The sequence below is a fragment of the Sarcophilus harrisii genome, chromosome 2 (genome assembly GCF_902635505.1).
Source record: "Sarcophilus harrisii chromosome 2, mSarHar1.11, whole genome shotgun sequence".
In the NCBI taxonomy this organism is placed as follows: domain Eukaryota; kingdom Metazoa; phylum Chordata; class Mammalia; order Dasyuromorphia; family Dasyuridae; genus Sarcophilus; species Sarcophilus harrisii.
Window position 1 is genome coordinate 626,658,996 of NC_045427.1, and position 21,407 is coordinate 626,680,402.

At 34.3% G+C, this 21,407-nt stretch overlaps 1 protein-coding gene across 2 annotated transcripts in view; it reads right to left on the bottom strand.

Annotated features, from left to right (window-relative positions):
* Positions 1–21,407, bottom strand: part of GRID1 (glutamate ionotropic receptor delta type subunit 1) — a 1,098,515-nt gene that overhangs the window by 60,664 nt on the left and 1,016,444 nt on the right. For both annotated transcript variants that reach the window (XM_031956732.1, XM_031956733.1), the window contains exon 13: positions 14,958–15,153. In XM_031956732.1, the coding sequence (XP_031812592.1) occupies positions 14,958–15,153 (196 nt within the window). The remainder of the gene's footprint in view (positions 1–14,957; positions 15,154–21,407) is intronic.

Below are 21,407 nucleotides of genomic sequence, written 5' to 3' on the forward strand. Positions count from 1 at the left end.
TATGTATGTATGTATATATATATATATATATATATATATATATATATATATATACGTACAGAGAGAGACAGAGAGACAGAGAGAAGGGAGAGAGCAAATGGCAAATAGTGTCTGAAATGAATTCCTGCAAGAGAGGATATTGCTATAATTGTGACATTTCTGATCATCAATTACAAATGAAATGAGAAACTCAACCTTTCCACATTCTCATTCAGTCTCCTTAAATCTAATGATATTTTCAGGTTGTGAAAAATAAAGTGACTTCAGTAAAGAGAGTTTTACACAGTAACCGATTCCATTCTCACTAGAAATAAGAATTGATCAAAGTGAAATAAACAAAGAGGAAACATTAAAAGACATTTCAACCAAAACATGTGTTAGTATCTTTTCTTGCAAAGTGGAATCTGGGAATTATCTTATAAAACACTATATATAATTATCTTATAAAACACTAATAGGATACACTAAATCAAGACTCTTCCTTTTCCAAGCCATAATGACAAGTTCATAGTTGAAACCCTGGAAGAGGTCTTAAAGATCATTGAGTTAAAAAAACTCACTTCATAAAGGAGAAAAGAGAAGCCTAAAGATCCATTTGTCCAAGATCACATAAATGATAAGCCATAAAACTCAGATTTGAACCCAGAAAAACTGATACCAGGTTTAGCCCTCTTTTTACTGAATCACATTCTTTCCGAGCAGTGTTCTGAAGATTATCCCCTTAACCTTCAATACTAAAATAATTTTGCTTATTTTGACTAGGATGTTGAGTTCTAAATAAATATAAAAATCAATCACCAGTCTCTTCTCTAATTCATCCTCTATTCAGGTCCTAAAGTAATCTTCTGAAAGCATAGATCCAACCAAGTCACTCTACCCCACACATTGAATAAATGCAAGTGGCTCTCTATTGCCTCCAGAATCAGATACAAAGTACTCTGGCATTCAAAGCCTTCCTTCCTTCCCAGTCTTCTTACACTGTATTCCCCAAAATATAATATTCTAGCCAGTGACATTGGCCCTTCATTTCTAAGCTCTGGGCATTTTTTTCTGATTATATCCCATGCTTGGAATAATCTGAAGTGTTTTCCCTTATGTCTATCTCCCCTATTTTACACCTGAACTAAAATCTTATCTTTTACTGAAGATTTTCCCTAATCCGACTTAAGTCTAGTGCCTCCACTCCATTAATTACTTCATATTTATCCTTTACATTGCTTCCTTTGTCTATATTTGTTTACATATTATTTCTCAATTATATTTTAAATTTCTTGGGCTCAAGGACTGTCTTTTGTATCTTTTTTTGTATACCCAGCACAGAGAACAGTACTTAGCTCATAGGAGGGGCTTAATGTTCATTGCCTGATTGACAAAAATGACTAGAAGACATGTTTTGGTGCTAGATCATCTAAGCTGAAATCCCTCCTCTATTGTTGAGCAGTTATTTATGACTTTGCAAAAACAATGAATAACAGAACACCAGGAGGAATTTGATACCTGTACAAACAAGGAAATAGAGATAAAATATCATTGCTCTAAATCCATTTAATTAATCTGACCCAGGTGAATATCCTATTCAGGAACTGAAAGGGAAAAAAAAAAAAAAAGTAGCACCTGAAAGATTCTTGAAGCATCATCAGCAATATGTGAAAAATGATAGGAAGTGGAGTGATACCTTAACATTGGAGCATTGGAAAAGTGTCCCAAATTTTTTCAAAGAAAAGAGAATACACAAAATGCCGAACAATAATCTCCAACTCTTAAGAAAAACCTCAAATGGGTCATTAAAAAGATATTTAGCAAAATCTACAAAGAGAAAAGTAATTACAAAGACCCATGAGTACTTCAACAAAATTATAATGAAAAAAATAATCTCATTTCCTTTTCCATAGGATTGCTAAACTGGTAGATGAGAATTCTTGATGTATAATTTACCCATATGTTAGTTAGCAAAGCTTTTGATAGAATATCTCATGCTATTTTTGTGGAGATGATGCAGTGATATAGACTAGACAATCATATAAATATTAAATTTAGAATTGGTTGAATGTGTGGATATCAAGAAAAGTTTCTACTGGTTTGGTGTTTATATAGACAGAGTTCTCCAGTGGAAAGCCTCAATAAAATGGGTTTGTCTCTAAGCAGATTAATATTCTTATCAATGATTTGACTAAAAGTACAAATATTACACTAAAAACATTTGCAGATGACATAAAATGTGGAAAGTATATATCATACAATGGATAACTGAATCATAATCCAAAAAGATCTTGAAAAATAACAGCATTGAGCTTAATCAAATGCTATGAACTCAATATGAATAAATTTAAAATCTTACACATGGACACACACATAAAAACAACTTCGTAAGTACGAGACAGGGGAAAATGATTTAGACACTCATTTGGCTAAAAATCATATAGAATATTAACAGCTGAAAAGTAATATAATTCAGCATTCTGATACAGAATGAAAAAAAAAAACTAATTTAGTTTGGAACTGAATTAATAAATTCAGGAAATAAGGAGGTGATAGTTACTCTGTACTCTTCCCTGGTCAGATATCACCAAGTATTTTGTCCCAACTTAATTTAAGTACTACAGTTTAAGGAGGATGTTGATAACTTAGAGAATATCCAGCGGAGGGAAACAAAAGGTAGTAAAGGGCCTTTAATCCATGTCATATAAATCAAGTAGTAATTAAGTATTTTTAAATGCTTATCATATGCCAAACACTATGCTACATGCTGAGGATACACAACAGAGCAAAGCTAATATTTGCCCTTGAGAAGTGATGATCTAATGGGAGAGATAATAAGCAAATAATATGTGAATATATGCATATATTCATATATATGTATGTATATGTATGTATGCACAAATAGATTTATATATACATATTCATTTATGTTTACATATGTATATGTGGGAAGGAGAGAGAGAGAGACAGAGATACAGAGAGAGAAACACATAGATTCTATTTTACAAAGGCAGGGTACTAGAATTAATAGCAACTGGGAAAGACTATTTTGTAGAAGGTGAGATTTTAGGTGGTATTTGAAAAAAACCCAGGAACATGAGAAGTAGAAATAAGGAGGAAGAGCATAATCAGCATGGGGGAAATCAGGGAAAATTCCCATACCCAAAAAATAAAGTAGCTTATTTACAGAATAGCTAAAGAGACCAATTTCACTTGACAGAAGAGTACATAGACATATATGGTATAAGAAAACTGTAAATATGGAGACTTTGAAGGAATTAGAGATATTTAGCTTAGAGAAGGGAAGATTAGATATGGTGGTCACAGGAGCTATCTTGACATATTTGGAGGGCTGTTATATGGGAAAGAGGTTGAATTTGATATGTTTAGTTACAGAAAGCAAAAGTAGAAGCAAATAGGAAGGTGGGGAGTAATAGTTGCAGAGAAAAAATTAAGTTTGGTGAAAGGATGCAAACAAAACAAAAAGTCCTGACAATTAGATGTACCTAAAAGTGGTATGAGCTGACTTGAGAGGTGATAGATACCCATTCTTTGATAGTCTTCAGAGACTAGATCATCACCTGCCTAATATACAGGGATTTCTTCATGAATGAATTGGATTACATGACTGTTGAGGCCATTGCAATCTGTTAAATTCTGCAATTTTATGATTCAGTGACTTTGGAAATAATCACTTCTATCTCAGCCTCAATTTCCTCATCTATAATATAAGAACAGTGGACTAAATTGTCTTAAAAAGTCCCTTCCAGATAGTCTTAACTAAATTTGTATAAACCCATTTTTATTTTTTACTGAGCACTTTCTTCACAAAGAACTTGTAATGGATCAAGAGTGTCAATATTATTATCCCTATTTGATAAAGATAGTTAGTGGATAGAATGCTAGACTTGGAGGCAGAAAGACCTGAGTTTAAATCCTTTCTCAATTATTAGATGTTAGACATTAGGCAGATCACTTGATCTATCACCTTCAGTTTATGCTTTGTAAAATAGGAAAAAACACATTCACCTCAGAAGACTGTTGTGGGGTTCAAATGTGATGATAAATAGAAAGCATTTTGTAAATGTTTAAAGGCTAAATATTAACTGAAGATATGAAAAATAATTTTTAAAGTGAAATCACTTATGAAAGAACAAACCAATAGAAAGGATCAGCCAGCTCTTGAAGGCAAATTTCCCAACTGATAATTGAACCCTTCTACCTTCCATGCTATCTCTCTTCTGACTAAGAAATCTGGAAATCTAAGGATTCTTTCCATGAAAGAACTTCTAATGTCAACATTTCCCAAACAAACTGGGGAGCAGAGCCCTAATTTCTCTACCTTAGAAAATATATTTATTCAGTTTAAAAGAGGAAAGACTGAGGAAAAAAAGAGAACAAATATTAGTAATTAACTAGAAATCAGTCAGAATAATCTGATTCAAAAGGCAGTTTGTTTAGAGGAAAACAACTGAAAATTAGGCAAAGTTGGAAGTTAAGGAACAAACAAAATCCTTGTGTCTGTGAGTGAGTATTTTGGGATTCTGAAAGTGATAGCCAAGAGGAGAGTCCATCTTCCTGAATGGTTCAGCTGTCACAGAGATAACCTCTTTTTTGGTTATGACCCTGACCATCTCCCCTGATGTTTGGCATTAAGTAACTGTGAATTACAGAATATTCAAACACAAAACCCTAATAATATCAGGTATGTAAGGAGAGATAGGATTGTAAACCAGGCAGGAAAGAGGGTGGGAAGAAGGCAGTTCCGGATTCTAGAACAATGCAATAAAAATTCCCATTCTGACTCTCTCTGTTACTTTCTGTACCTCTGTCTCTCTCTGTTTCTATCTCTCTGTGGTTTTTTCTGTCTCTGTCTCTGTAAGTATCTCTGTGTCAGTTTCCATCTCCATGTCTGTCTGTGTGCACACATGATGGTCATGTGTATGTGCACGAGAGTCTATGTGTGCATGAATGTGTGCGCACATGTAGAATTAAATTGGTGGAAGAAGTAAACAAGATTTGCAGGGTCATTTCCATATAGCATTTGCATTCTCAATTTATGCTCCTAGCTGTATTTCTTGGATGAAAATAAAACCTCTCTTGTGACTGCCAACCATCAGAGAATGTACCAAGCATTCTCTCTCTGGGAAAAAAAAAATCATAATGCCACCCAGCTAGCCACAGAATCAGAAACAAGCAACTTGTCTATTTATTCAAAGAACTCAATGAGCTGTGAAGATTGACATTTAAACTATTAACACTGTATTTCATCTGACAATGTTATTAAATATTAAGTCTGATTTATGTAAAGGTTTAATCAAATGGCAGATCGGGTCAGCCCATGTGCTTCAAAGAAAGTATATTCTGGGGAATAGTATTTGATAGATTTGATCCCACAAAAGGGGGGAAATAGTCCACCATCAACAGCAAGGTCTGACTTCATTTGACAAAGTTATTATCATATAAATTCAAATGACTTGCTAGCTCAACACTGCATTGGAAAGTTTCTCTAATTGATATTCTTAGCAGTTTGGCAATCGAAAAACTGAATCGCAGACTTCAATAAATCTAGCTCTAACAAAGGATAGGAAATGTCAGGTTACTGAGCTTGGCTTCTGCACTCAGACGACAGGATGGGAACATGCTAGAATGATTCAATTCAAGTGTGGATGGCGGACTTTCTGTGAAGTTGGTAAATACATTACTCTTTAGAAGGAGCAAAATGAGGAATAGAAGGAACTGGGTGGCTATCAAAAAGTAAAATGGATAGTAATAGGAAGAATAAAGAGTATGTATTAAAAGAGTAGCTGACTTGCAAGCAGGATTTGGTTCAAACTCTACCTGTGAGATATATTTAGATAGGTAGGTAGATAGATAGATAGATAGACAGGAAGGTAGAGGGAGATGATAGATAAGAGAGATATATATGTATGTGTATGTGTGTGTGTTTTACATCCACATTCTATACATAGACACACACACATATGTGTATGTATACACTTTAAGGATCATTCAAATTCCAAATATATGTTCTTATGCAAATGAACAATAATTAAATATCATAAATGAGTTGAAGAAGAATTGTATTAAGCAAGCAAATAGCATGTATTTATTAGGTACATCATTATATTAAGTACTAAGGATATGAATATAGAAGTTAGACACCTTTTTTTTTTTTTTTTTTTGATGGAGCTTACCTTCTACTGACTTGGAAGTGGTCAAGCATAAGGGAAGAAGATGAGAAGGGAAAGGCATCCAAACAAGAATAATCAATCTTTAGAAAGAAGTCTAAGACTCTCTTCTCACATGACATTTAGTAGGCCAAAGGCAGCTAGGTGCATCTTGTTTATAAATCAAAGGTTCAGTATTTGGTCATTATAGGTATTCTATTTTGTAGTTTAGTTCTTTTCAGTTGTTTCTTCATGACACCTTGTGAGGTTTTCTTGGCTAAGATACATGGGGTGATTTAGCATTTCCTCCTCCAGTTCATCTTACAAATCAGGAAACTGAGTTAAGCAGTTAAACCACTTGCTAAGAGTCACACAGCAAGTCATTTAATCTCGTTTGCCTCAGTTTTTGAATCATTGCCATAACTGCAGTTACTCAACATTTTCGTGATTTAATTAAATTCATTCTACAAGTATTTATTAAATACCTACTAAGATTCAGATACTATACCATTTATTAAAGATAAAACACAAATGTAAAACAAATCAGTTTCTGATTTCAATACATTATTCTGGAAAATAATCTTTGGAAGTTGTTAGTCAAAGAATTCATGAATCTGAAGGTAGTCTGGGAATGAACCTTTCTAATTTCCCGTAGGCCCATCATCAGATTCATAAATATTGCCTGATGTCAGGTCTCAACCTGAAAACATTCCTAGTTTGGTAAGAACTGTCAGTGTTTGTTGTCTATTGTCAATGATTTTGAGAAGATAGGATCATTTACATTTTATAAAAACAAATAGGAATAGGATATTAATGATGAGTTTGATAGAGGCTGCTAAGTGGCACAGTGGCTAAAGCATCAGTCCTAGAACTAGAAAGACTCATTTTCCCAAGTTCAAATCTGGTTTCAAACACTTACTAGTTGTGTGACCCTGGGCAACTCATTTAATTTTGTTTTCCTCAGTTTCCTCATCTGTACAGTGAGCTGGAGAAGGACAGGGCAAACCACTCCAGTATCTTTGCCAAGAAAACTTAAAATGGGGTAATTACAATTAAATATACAATACCAAATCTCCTTTTTCTTTGTTATTATTTTCACTGAAAGAGCAGATCTCACTTACTTTTAGATATTTATAATATTTGGATGACCATATCACATCATAAAAAGGTGAAAACCAGAACAAAATATTTAGGAACCCCCTCCATCCACTCAACGAAGACTAAGGTACTTGTTTGTCTCAAAGCTGAGTCAACTTCCTTCTTCCCAGGTTGCAATGGGCACCTTAGTTCTACAAACCAAGGGATAAAATACAATAGTGTAGTCAAAAGACAAAGTTCATTGGTGTTGATTTACTTTCCTCCAGTCCTTTCCTCCTTTCTAGGAAAATACAAGATAAGACACCATCATGTGTCAAATAGGCACATTTCAACGAAGATACAGAGCCTCCCACACATTAATAGGACACTCAACATCGCTGTTTTGCATATTCCTATGAATGGGCAGATTAGGGTTATAATAAATAAGAAAAATTTGACAAGATTTTATGATTTGCAAATGTACCTCATTTGATTTCTACATTAATCCTGTAATTTGTGTATTACAGACATTGCATTGAGAGATAAGGCAATAGAGATTACAAGTAAGAAGGTTTACTCTTGATAAATTTACACACTCAAAATTAGAAGTGAGATTCAAACCCATCTTTCCTGATTCTAAGATCTGGATTTTCTACTATACCAAAACACCAATTTTGAACCATAAATCTATCTTAACTACTTTCCTATTATGTATAGAGGTCAACAAGGCAGATCATTATTTTTTCTCCTCATGCTTCTCCTATTCACATCTCAATAGAAAAGCTTCACCTCTTACTAAAAAAAAATGGAGATCATATACCTTATGCTCCTTTTCCTCTTTTCTATATTTAACCTCACCTCATATATTATCTCTTGTTCTCTTCTCTTTTGGTCCAACTTCTGAAGATAAGGTGGTCCTTTTTCTTTCCAGACCAACAGCTCAATATGTGAACCTAATTGTATCTACTCAGATTTTTTCTGTTAAATTTTTCCAAGAGTTATGACCTCCTCTTGTTCTCTATTCTTCTATCTTTCCATATTTGCTCCTTCTTTGATACTTCCTTCCAAGGCTCCTCTATACGTAAAAAAATTCCCTTAACATAATGTTCCCTCATCTAGGCAGAATTTGAACATGGGTTTCTTGAGCTACCCTAACTCTTATCAATTATTGTATCCAGTATGTTCAGTTTATTTTCCTCATAACAAAATACAATATAAACCCTAGGTATAATATGTTACTACCATTTTAAATTCCATCTTTAATATTTCATCATATCATGGAACTAAACCTGGATTCAAAAAAGCCATGTCAGAAGCAGCTATACCCAAAGAAAGAACACTAGGAAATAAATGTAAACTGCTTGCATTTTTGTTCTTCTTCCCGGGTTATTATACCTTCTAAATCCTATTCTCCCTGAGCAACAAGAGAACTGTTCGGTTCTGCACACATATATTGTATCCAAAATCTACTGTAACCTATTTAACATGTATAGGACTGCTTGCCATCTGGGGGAGAGGGTGGAGGGAGGGAGGGAGGGGAAAAATCACAACAGAAGTGAGTGCAAGGGATAATGCTGTAAAAAGTTACCCTGGTATGGGTTCTGTCAATAAAAAGTTATTTAAAAAAATAAAAATAAAACAAACAAACAAACAAACAAACAAAAAAGCCATGTCAGTAAATTATAAGCTCTAAAAGATTATACCACATTTGAAATATTTTGAATTTGGGTTCAACAATGGATCCAACAGATGTTTGGTATTCAATGATTAGCATTGCTTAGCTAGAGAAATTCATCTCCACAAAGACCATAAAATAATTTTGGGGGAGGCACTTTGTTACCATAAATCTCAAATATGGGTCTGCATGAGCCTCGGTTTTCTCTTCTGTAAAATGAGGGGCCTTTGATGTGTCTTCTAACTGTAGATCTATGATCTCACAGTTTACTAGGGGTTGCTTTCTGAGTAAGACTCTTCATCCCGATGAAATCACAGGGACCCTGAAGTCTTGAAAAACAGTGCCTTGAAAACTACAAATTTCAATGCATTAGCATTAAATTTTAGATCAAGAAAATGAAGACATGTTGACATCTTTTCTTTGGAGTCCTGGTTTGAAAAGACAACTGATCTTACTTAAAAGTGACATCTTGGAAAATTTCCAAGAAACAAACTATCCCAACTTTTATTTGGTAAGAAGCATGCATCCTGGGTCTGGAGCATTGCAAACAGATTATCTGTTGGCTCCTATGATTCATCTTCCTAATTACACTTTTCCTAGGTTCATATTAAAATGTTTGCTTTCCTTTTGTACACACTGACAGCAGGAGTAACATGCTGGGAGTCAGTAAAAAAGCTATCCTGAGATTAAACATTTGTCATAGAAAAACTGACTGTATACTAAAACATAAAAGTGCAGGGGGCAGAGATTTATTTCCTTTTCAACAACATAGAATATTTATACCATTATTAATTTGCTGGGTTGTCAAGACGTAGAGAAGACCGAGTGTGTCTGTAGATTCAACCCTGCTCACCAACCCCTTTGGGCTCCTTTGACCATCAGTGAACCTCTGTCATCCTAGCAAACTCATTCCTGATTTTGATTACTCTCTTTAGAGAAAGGGGGAGGGAAAATTTCAGCCATTATTGAGATAGATAATTCTGGATAAACATACATTAAGGAATATAAAATAATCTTAGAAATGATCTTTCATTTGTCAGATGAGGGAATTGAGGTTTTTATGTCTTGTCCAAAGCCATACAACTGCTCATTTACCATAAATCTCATTGTTTTTAATGTTGATGATGGTAAACAGTTTCTGGTTTATAAATCAGTTGGAAAAGTCTGAATCCTATATTGACCCTACGAAATGTGGTGTGTGTGTGTGTGTGTGTGTGTGTGTGTGTGAATGTGTGTGTGTGTGTGATAATGATGGTGATGATGTATGCATGATACCAATTCTGACTTTCTGCTTTTCTCTCTCTTTTCCAGGAATTTGCTTATCTCAATTCTTGAATGATATGATATGAACAAGTTGTCCAAGAATGTGTTCCCCCCACTTTGTAGATGCCCTGTGCCAGGCTGGTTGGATGATTCCATCTGGAATCAGTAATAAAGTCTCAAGCCCTGCATCTCAGGATAAGTTATATTGTTGAACTATATAAAAACCAGGCAAAGTGAAAAATCACTTCCCTAATCATGATCACAACAAATTGATCTGCTATCAGTACTTTTCTACCTAAGCCCAAGAGACATAAACATATTTCCATTGAGAAGAAAGGAAGAAAGGAGGAAAGACCGATTTTGGAGTAATTTAGTATTTGAGATAATGGTCCTAAATCACAAGCCATACTCTTTCTTATTCATTATTTAAATTATCTGGGTTTTTTTCAAATTATATAACATTTGTTTTTCTCCCTTCAATCCCTATCTACTGGAGTGGGGAAGCCTCAGAAAAAATTTGCATAACTGGGAAAAAACACATTCTTGCATTGGCTATGTCTAAAATTGCACATATTATTCTGCACCTTGTTTGTCATTTCTTTGTCAGAATGTATGTAGCCTGCTTTATTAGCAGTCCCTTAGCACCATGGTTTATCATCATTGTATTGTCATTGTATAATGTGTTCTCATAATTTTTCTCAATTCATTCTGCATTATTTCATAAAGATCTTCCCATTTCCCTCTGAAACTCCATTTTGTCATTTCTTAAAGCATAATAACATTCCAATTCATCCATATACCATAAAAGGGGCCAACAATTCACCAAGCATTGCATGCCGTTTTACTTTCTTGTTCTATCACTCTTCAAAAATAATGCCAAAATTATTTTAGTACATATAAGAAAGTTCCGTCTTTGGTTGATCTCTTTGGGATATGTGCTTTCTGAGTCAAAAGACTTGAACACTGTAGTATATTTTGGAGAATAGTTACAAATTAATTTCCATATATAATAGATCAATTGACAGCTCTACCCAGGATACATCAAAGCTCCTATTTTTCTGGAACCCAGTAAACATTTATAATCTGTTGTTGACAATGTTGACAATGGTGATATGGAATGGTATCTCAAAATTGTTTTAATTTGCATTTCTCTAATTATTGGTTATTGAGAGTATTTTTATAACTATAAAAAACCTTGATGTCTACCTTTGAAAACTGAATCTGCATACTTGACATTTATTAATTAGGTTATGACTCTTAATCCTATAAGTCTGAATAAATTGCTCATATCTTAGAAATGACATCTTTTTCAGAGAAAACTAAATTTTTTTATACTAATTATCTGTTTCCTTTTTAAACTTAGTTGGATGTTTTCCATGATATCACAAGTATATTCAATATTATATTGCATACCTCCTCAAGGGATGGGGAATAATGGAAGGAACAGACCTGGAACTCAAAATCCTTTCAAAAATCTGCATTAAAATTGTTTTAAATATAATTTGAAAATGTTGAATAAAATAAATTATGGATATTTACTTGGATTGGACTTGTTCATTTTTTTTTAAATTTGTGTAATCAAAACTGTCTCTTTAACTTCTATGATACTCTGTCTTTTATTTGGCCATGAAACTCTTTTGTTGCCAAAATTAATTTCTTCTTTGTTCCTATATATTCTTATGCTATGGCCTGATATATTTATTTCATTTTGAAGCTGATCTTGGCATTCTTCTAAGGTTTGTGACTAGATCTGTTTTGTTTCAGACTGTTTAAGATTGTTGTTCAGGTTTTTCTGTTTTTTTTTTTTTTTCCTAAATACTAAATCTTTATTCCAAATACATGAGGTCTTGAATTTGTTGAAAACTAGTCTGTTTGTTTCTCTATGTTATATAACTCTCTGTTTCACTCATCAACCTTTGTGCTTTTTTTAACCATTACTAAATCATTCCAGCAACTGTTGTTTTGTATTATAATTTGATAAGTGAAACTACTAAGCCCTATTTTTTCATTATTTCCATTGATTATCTTGGCTTTTTCCCCTGCAGATAAATTTTATTTTTTTTCTCCAAATTTTGTAAAGTAAATGCTTTCAGAGTTTTTTCTTGCTATTTACTAATGGCATAAGTCTGGGACTCAGGGTGACATTTAGTTGTTCAGATTTCTATCCCAAGTCCTTCAGTGAATTGATTTTTGATGACGCTGCTACTTGCTTTTGTCTCTATGCATCAATTCAATAAAACTATCACCTTCATTTATGTGCTCCTTTCTGTACTTATATTGCCCACACCAAGCAATTATTGACTTGTTGAATCCAAACTAATGAGATTCTTAACAATTTTATAGGAAAGGTCAATATATTGCCTAGGTGATGATGGTGAATATAAGAGGGTGAAGGTAGAGAGAAGTAAAATAAAAGGTAATGTAAAAGAGAAAAAGAGTGAAAGTGGAAGAAGAAGGGGGAAAAGAAAGCCAAAGAGAGAAAAGGTAAGAAGAGAGTGTAACAAGAAGAGGGGCAAAGAGCAAAGTAGAAGAAAGAGGAAGAGGAGGGGATGAGGAAGAGAAGAAGAATTAGAAGAAGAGGAGGGAGAATGGGAGGAAGAGGAGAAGAAGAAAAAATAGGAAGAAAAGGAGGAAGAAGGGTAGAAGAAAGAAAAAGAAAGAAGAAAAAGAAAAGGAAGGAGAAAAGGAAAGAAGGAGTGAAAGAGGGAAGGAGGAAAGGAAGGGAGGAGGGAAGGAAGGGAGGAAGAAAGTAAGGAGGGAAAGAAGGAAGGAAGGAAGGAAGGAAAGAAGGGAGGAAGGAAGGAAAGAAGTAAGGAAGGAAACAAGGAAGCAAGGAAGGAAGGGGGAAGGAAAATTGATATCAGATACAATATTATGCAATAGTCTTTGAAGAGGAGATGCCTAGGTCAGGCTTGAATGACTGCTTAGGTTCTTGGTCCTGAGATTCTGTAAATGTACAAATCCAACATGATGAAATTATTTTTTTTTTAAAAAAAGAGGAGCAGAGAGGATAGGACAAAATGGAAAACATATGTTGACTTAATGACTAATAAGGTCAAGGACCAAGGTGAAGAAGATAAACTACAGATACAGACAGCTTATATCTCAGAGGTTGCATTTGTATTTTTCCACATTCAGCACTGACTGAAGCAATTAAAGGATACCACCACAAGATTAATCTTCTCAAAGTATAATCTTCATCTGATCACAGAATCACAGATCTCAGCTGGAATGAACTTCAAAGGCTGTTTAATCCAAACCCTTCATTTTCCAAGTGATGAAACTGAGGCATATAAAAGCCAGTGTCATATAACTATTACCATTCTGGAATAATATCTATAGGTAGATCTTCCTGACTCCAAAGCCACTATGTCTTGCAAGCATCAAAAAAAAAAAAAAAAAAAAAAATTAAATCTAAGTCCTGAGTCTATACTGAATTCTCTTTCCGTCAGACTCTGCTATTTCATTGTGTAATTTTCCTCCTTGAGTGCCTTCCTTGGGTCTTTACTACTTATGGTATATAGTCCAAACTAAATGGCCATAGGAATGAAACATGCTCCTCCCCACCCCAATTTTTGCATCCTAGACAAAGTCTGAACTCTTCCATATTCATCATGATTCTATATTCAGGGCTTTCCATAATCCACTTCAAGCCTAATTTTCTATCTCTGTCTCTGCCTAATACTTTCACATACTTTCTCACTAAACACTTCAGTCAGGCTCACTTGGCCACTCTCTTCCATGAGATGTCATGGATACTGTGTACACTCATCTTTGTACATTTGGTTACAAAACTGTAGATTTATATTGGGAAGAACATCATAGGTATTTAATATGACTTCTTCATTTTAGTGACAAGGAAACTAAGACTCAAATAAATTTTTTGACTTGTGCAGGATCATACCAAAAGTATGTGTAGGTGCAAGATTAGAACCCCAAACATGTGGCTCCAAATACAATATCCTTTCAATTCTATTGTGCTGTCTTTCAATATATATATATATATATATATATATATATATATATATATATATATATTAATGAACAGGAATCTTAAATTTAAAGTTGAACTTAAATTAATGTTTTAGACAACCAGCTATCCTTAAGTTGTTCAGACTTTTCATCTCTACTCTTTACTCTTGCCCTCCAGGAAAAAAAAGCAATATTAATACCAAAAATAACCTGTTTTCTCCACTGTATTTTTCCTTCAGGTTCCACCTTCTATGTCTATCTTTTCTTAACCACCACTTTTGAGTTATCACTCTTGTTTAGCTTTGTCCATTATTTGGCAAATGCCAAATTATCCAGAACAGCAGTTATTTTATTTGCCTGATATTTTGTTTCCTGACTGGAAAGACCCGTAGCAATATTCTAGCCCAATCTAATTCTATAGTTAAGGAAACTGAGGTCCACAGATGTAAAATGAATTGTTATTTAGTAGCAAAATCAAGACTAGAATCATTTTATTAATCTCCTTATTTCTAGCCCAGAGATATTTTCATTGGAGGAGCTAGGTGATTTGGTGATTAGAGTGCTAGATTTAAGACCAAGAAGTCTTGAGACTGCATCCTGCCTCACATATTCACTGATTTTGTGATCTGAAGGAAGTCCTTTCCTCCTTCTTCAACCTGGTTTCCAGGTTTGTTGTAAAAATCAATTGAGATAGCGTATGCAAAACACTTTTCAAATCTTAAAACACTATTCAAATGCTTTTATCATCGTCATCATCATCATACACTGCTAAGTTTCTTAGACCAGGGAAATGCAAGGTATTTTGTGCTTCCCAGTCTTACCTTCCTGATGCCTTCAGAAGGGTTGGAGACACAGTTATCAGCCCCATTGTTCTTGCTGATGGTCTTCCAAAGCTCAGCAAATGTGCTGTCCTGTTCCAAGGGATTGGTCCCCTTGGCTCTAAAGTATTCATATACAGCGGAGTCTCTGACTGTGCCATAAGAGATATCCATCTGTTTGGATAGATCCTGAAATGTTCTGAAAGACAGAAAAGCATCAAGATATTAGTGCTTAAAGACATGCTGCTACAATTTCTGTTGATTAATTGATCAACTTTCTACTGTATATTTAGAAAAAGACATAGCCCTCTAGAGAAGGGGGTGAGGAGAAGGAGAGAAAAATTTGGAATACAAGATTTGTAAGGGTCACTGTTGAAAAATTGCCCATGCATGTGTTTTGTAAATAAAAAACTTCAATAAAAAAAAAAAGGTATAAGAGTTAGGCTTAAGTTAGGAAGTGTAGACACTGAGTTTCAGGCAATGATGGGAAGGATAGGTAGATGGTAATACTTAGAGAAGGTTGTATAATTTACCCATTTTGAGTCTGAGTCAGAGGAAATTAAGGTCAAGGATTAGATTTCAGTTAGGCTTAGAGTTAGGTTTGCAAGCTTCTAGTAGAATTAGGCTTAAGCTTTGTAGGCAAGGTTAGGGTTTGGGTTAAAGTTCTATAGTTATGTGAAAGTTGGGGTTAGGGTTTAAGATTAGCATGAGTAGGCAGGTAGCTTCTAAGTTTGGGGTAGTGAAGGAGTAGGCAGTGCAGCCAGAGGGTAAATGTAAGAATTTGGTGGGTAATCAGTTCATTTGGCTCTGAGTCAAATCCAAAAGGTCAGGGCTGAGATTTTTATTAGGGTCAGGTTTAGAGTTGGAAGTTTAAGATAAAATTTGGATAAAGTTTATGAGTCAGATCAGGTTTGTGTTGGGAACTGTAGTGTTAAGTGTTAGGGTAAGAACTGAGGGTTAGGATAGGAGGGAAGCTTATGTCATCAGTGGTAGTGTCTGAATTTGAAGCCACGATGATCTGGGAAGGGCAGACAGAAAGCAACGATGAAAGTCTATTGGGGGAATCAGCCCATTTTGTCTCTGAGTCAGATGCAATTGGATACTCTGCCTCCACTGCCTTCCAAGTTCTGTCCAGAGATCTTTCTTTCTTGTGGAAATGGAATAGCAAAAAGCCCAATCACAAGGTTTTCCAAACTCTTGTCTGCTCTTTTATAAACAGGGAAATGTTAAAATAGCAACAGATAGCTTAAGATATTGAAGGAAAATTGATTGTAACCACTATGGTTTTTAGAATCCTCCATCTATTACCTTGTTCAAGGGTTCAACATGTATAATCTACCTTGATGTCATCCCTTCCGATCTCAACACAAATGGATCTCTTATTACTCTCATCCTTTATTATTCCATCTACTTATTGCCAAAGAAATATCTGATTTAGAGTATCTTCTGAGTTTTACAAACAGAAATAATGCTGATTTATAAGATACTGTCTTGTTCATTGGTCATGTCCTATCTGGATGCCAGGCCTCTTCAACTGAATTAGAAGCTCTTTGTGGAACGATATACCTTTTTCTAGCACATAGGGAAAATAGCACCTAGCACAATACCAAGTTCATATAGTAGGAGCTCATAAATATAACTAAATTACAAATGTTTTCACTAGAAATGAAAAGATCACAAGACTTTAGAACCACTTTTAGTAGAGATGTTAGAAATCACCTTTTCAAACCTTCACATTTTACAAACAAGGAAATTGAGACCCAGAGAGTTTGAAAGAATTACCTGAACGAATTGGACAGTTGAGGTAGCAATGAAGAGAAAAATTCTTGCTTGCTGTGAGTGGGCAATCTGATCTGGTAAGGTAGGGGAAAAGTAAGTCCTATTTTATGGATACCATAACCACTGGTCCTGAACCTACGTGACCTAGGAGAAATTAAATTTCATGTTCCTTCAGGATAATGAAAGATTTTTGATTGGGGTATGAAAATATGGTCACTGTTGTATGTAATGTAAATTTCAACAAGGAAACAATCCCATCCATTTGTTAAAACACAGTATCCTGGATCAAAGCCCTGTTTAGCCTAATCTAGGTATGTCTGAGTTCACAAAGTACATTTCAATCAGCTAAGCAATATATCTACCCATGTGAGATGAAGTCACACAATTCCTACATATAGGAAACCAGGAGGTATGTATTTCCACAAAGTCAAAAGAACTGAGTTCTGTTTTGTCACTCTGTCTCTCATCAATAGTTTCTACTATGTGTGTATTTATTCCTAGTTGTAGTTCTGTCTTACCGAGAATTACATAAGGGATGGTGGAGCACCATAGTGGAAGCGACAGAACATGCTTACAAAGAGCTTGAGGTATGTATCTATGTTTCTATGAATTCATAAAAATAATCATTGTGCTTACAATATTAGACATCTAAAGAGTATTGTAAAGTTTCAAATTATTCTGCATAAACTTTTTCACTTGTAGAAGCATCCAGGATGTCTCATCTGTTTTATATATAGAAATATATAGCTATGTGAGTATATATATATATATATATATATATATATATATATATATATCAACTATATCTATTGGTATCCAATTCCATGCATCATAGATAGAAGGAAACAAAAGAGGAAATAATTAATTGGACAAAGCTGTCTCTCTAATGAGTCTTCATTTTTTTTTCTGTGTCCAGTTGAAATGCAGTACTTCTTTCATTACAAAGCACCCAGGTTTTTGAAGAGTGCCATTTTCTGAGAATATAAGGGGATAAAGCCTATTTTTCTTCCCACCCTTGTATTTTTTTAATCATGCTAATACAAACAAACACTAGGCTTCTGATGAATGGAAAACATCAGGATGAATTACACAGTTGAGTCAAGTCCTGAAAGGCTTTAAATTGCTGCCATTTCCTCCAATAGGAAATGTATATATAACTGCCTGCCAGCCCCAGTGGAGAGCTTTTTCATTCCCTTGCATTTGGAATACTGGGGTCTACCTCCTGACTACTCTTTGGTTACTTCATTTCTGTGGGTCAAAGAGGTTTCCTTGTGTCATCCAACCACCCCAATGTTTATGGCTTTAAGGCTACTGCTTTCTTGGTATAATTCAATATTGAAATGCTAAAGCATTAGCTTCTTCTACATATTTGCCTTCAGGCTTCATACCTTAGCTTCCTCCATTCCTCTTTCTCAGTCCCTAACAGCTTTCTTCTCTATTTTTATGCAGAAATGTTCTTTGGAGGGGGTGAGAAATTTCTTCTCTCTACATGTATGTCTTCAACTACAGATAAGCAAAAACTAGTCACAGTTATAGCAACAGACTGAACCTGGCACCTCTCTTAAATCCAATCTCTAAGAATTCCCAGTGTGAATGCCTCCCAGAGAAGATTGCCATGATGGACAAACGATATCTAATTAGGTATTTTATCTGCATTAGTAAAATCCATATTCTGGCTTGCATCTTTTTCATATCCCACTAAGCTACATTATTATTTGTGAATACCAAGATATGTATGTAATATATCCTTAGGCTCATTGTTCACCTGGAACTGTCTTTCTTATCCCCTTCACTCCCATCCCAAACATTCATTTTCCTTTGTTTTCTATGTCTGTTTTATTAACTTCTTATTTCTAGCACCAACCTGTGCCAAAGCCCAAATTGCCATTCATGATATATAATTCAGGGGGAAAAAAAGTTACAATTGAGATAAAACAAATTAGAAAGATAAATATGTATATGTACATGTGTACATTTATGAATATGCATATACATTCACATTAAATAAATACATATAAAATAAATAGACAAAATTTTTAAAAGTACAGTTTGATATTCTTGCTTTTCTTTACTTGAATGAATGAATGAAAAATAATTCATTAAATGAATTAGTTACAAATGTTGTGCTGTGTTCTAGGTAAACAAATTGAAAAGCAAACTAATTTCTGGCCTCAGGGAACTCACATTCTAACAGGCAGAATCAACTCATATAGGAAAAATCTGTTGCAATTCAAATGAAAAAAATCTTGGCTGTCTGAAGAGAGGCAGTGTTCAAATTTGTATGATCCATCTGACACATGCAGTCTCCTCCTCAGAAGTCAGCTCATCAACTACATTACTTTTCAGATGGAAAAATTGAGGCCCAGAAATATTAAACTATTTGTCCAGGATGTAAGTGACTGAAGTGGGTTGAGATGAGCTGAGAAGATGAAGAATGATTCATTACTTTACTGCCTACATGACTCACTATTACTTTTCTCAGGATGCCACTTCCCAAGTTTATTTGAACTTGACTAACTCCCTCCCTTTCAACTTAACATTGTAAGCTTTCTCTTTTCTCCAAAGCAATTAGACTCAGTTTCATCTTTTAACATAGTCATCTCACCTGGAAAAAAATCAATTTCCTTCTTTGTACACACTAAAAGAGGGACAGGAATTGACATAATTCTGTCCTTCCTTTCCATCCTTTTTTTTTTTCCATCCCCAATAAATCTGATTCAGTATTTTGTAAATATATTTGTAACAAAATAGATAGATGAGTTTTCATCATAAGATAAATCAATGCAGAATATTTTTAAATGTACATTTCTGTGTCAAGGAAGTAGTTACATGAGCAATGAAGATAAATATACTTGTAACAGGAAAGAAATCAATATTCAATATATGTAAAACAGGTTTCTACAACTAGTAAGATGCTGTAATTATGTTCCTTATAAATCTAAGTCATGGACTCCTATTATTTTTTTTTAAGGAGAAAAGAAAGAGGTCAAACAGCTTGAAAAACACAGGAGATTGAGGTCCAATTATGCCTACTAATGTGATTATGTTATAAAGAAAGACCACAAATACTTTTCTAATTAGCAGAATATTCTCCTTCTACCAGTATTTTTTTCTTTTTTCCAAGACTCCAGAAGGAATGTTCTGGTACAAATTGATAACAGTGTCCATTAGAGAAACTCCATAGCCTATTTTCTGGTTTCACTGAATGCTAAGATTAGACAGTGGGTAACTATGGAAAAACAACAACAACAACAACAACAACAACAACAACAACAACAAAAAACATCATTTTTGGCATGAGAGGATTTACCTGTGTGACTTTGGCTAAGTCATGAAACGTTTTTGAGTTTCATGCTCTTCAAGAGTAATATTTACATGATGAACTAGATGGCTTCTGATTATTTATCATGCTAAACTAGGGATCTTAATGTTCTTCCATCAAATTCTTCCCTGACCCTTATGCTCAAAGGTTCTTTGCTTTTCATGGAAGTGGCTCCTCGTAAACCTCCAATCTTCTCTCCACTCTCTCTTTTTCCTGGGAAACATGGAAAACCTTAACTGTTGTAAAATCTGACCAGTAGTCAAAGGGGGCAAAGACAGGGAATAACTGGTCTTTGTTCCCATATTTTTCCTTAATTCATTTTAGTCTTGGGCTAGAAGCTGGAAAAAATGATTGTGATCTACTGTGTTTAAAATTTCCCCCTTTTGGAGAACTTTCTCTGAAATCTGAGCAAACACCACTGTAAATAGGGCCTTTCATGATTTTATAAATGGAGACACGGATTAAAAAGGTCACAGAAAAGCATTTTCTCAAACTCAAAAAATCTCTGAGTTTGAAGGAATCCAATAGATTGTAAGCTCTTCATGAGTAGGGATTGTTTCTTTCTTTTTTACTTTTATTTTTGGCCATCTCATTTGGCACCATGCTTAATATATATGCTTAAAATGATATTCAAAATAAGCTTATTGAATAATTGTCAGATTTCAATGGGGTAGTTGGATAAGAGTGCTGGATCGATAGGGAGAAGAAGTAGATTCAAATCTAGCCTCCATTTGATTAAGGGCATTTCATTTAGCATACAACCTTTCCAGTCTTCCATTTCCTATTGTATAAAAATAATATTGACTAGATGATCTTGAATATCCCTTTTAGTCTATTAAGTACAAGTCATAGACTCCTACATTAGAAAAATATTCAATCTGGACTTAAGTAAGAGAATCCTTTACAACATTACCCACAGTCATCTGTCTTCCACTTGAAGAATTTCAGTAATAAGAAATTCACTTCCTCATGAAGCAACCCATTTTTCATGATTAACTTCCTTTCAAAATATTCACGACCCAAAAGGAAAGCAGACCAAGGGCTATCCAATAGGTATATAAGAAAATTCTTTGTGTTTTTTTTCAAGGAAGCATAAAATAAATCTACATGGTTCAAATAAGGCAAACAGTAAGATTTCTCAGGAATGGACTCTCTCCTGCACATGCAAAGTATCTAATTGTTGGAAATAATAGTTTAATCTTCTCTTTTGGTAACTCCTCGAGGTCTAGGAATCTTTGAATTTTTGGTCCAAAAGAAAGCCAAGTATGATCTAGATATTTCTCTGTAGTCCAATCTATTCTCCACTTAAGCATGAAAATAATTTTCAGAAAGCACAGGTCTGACTAAGAAAC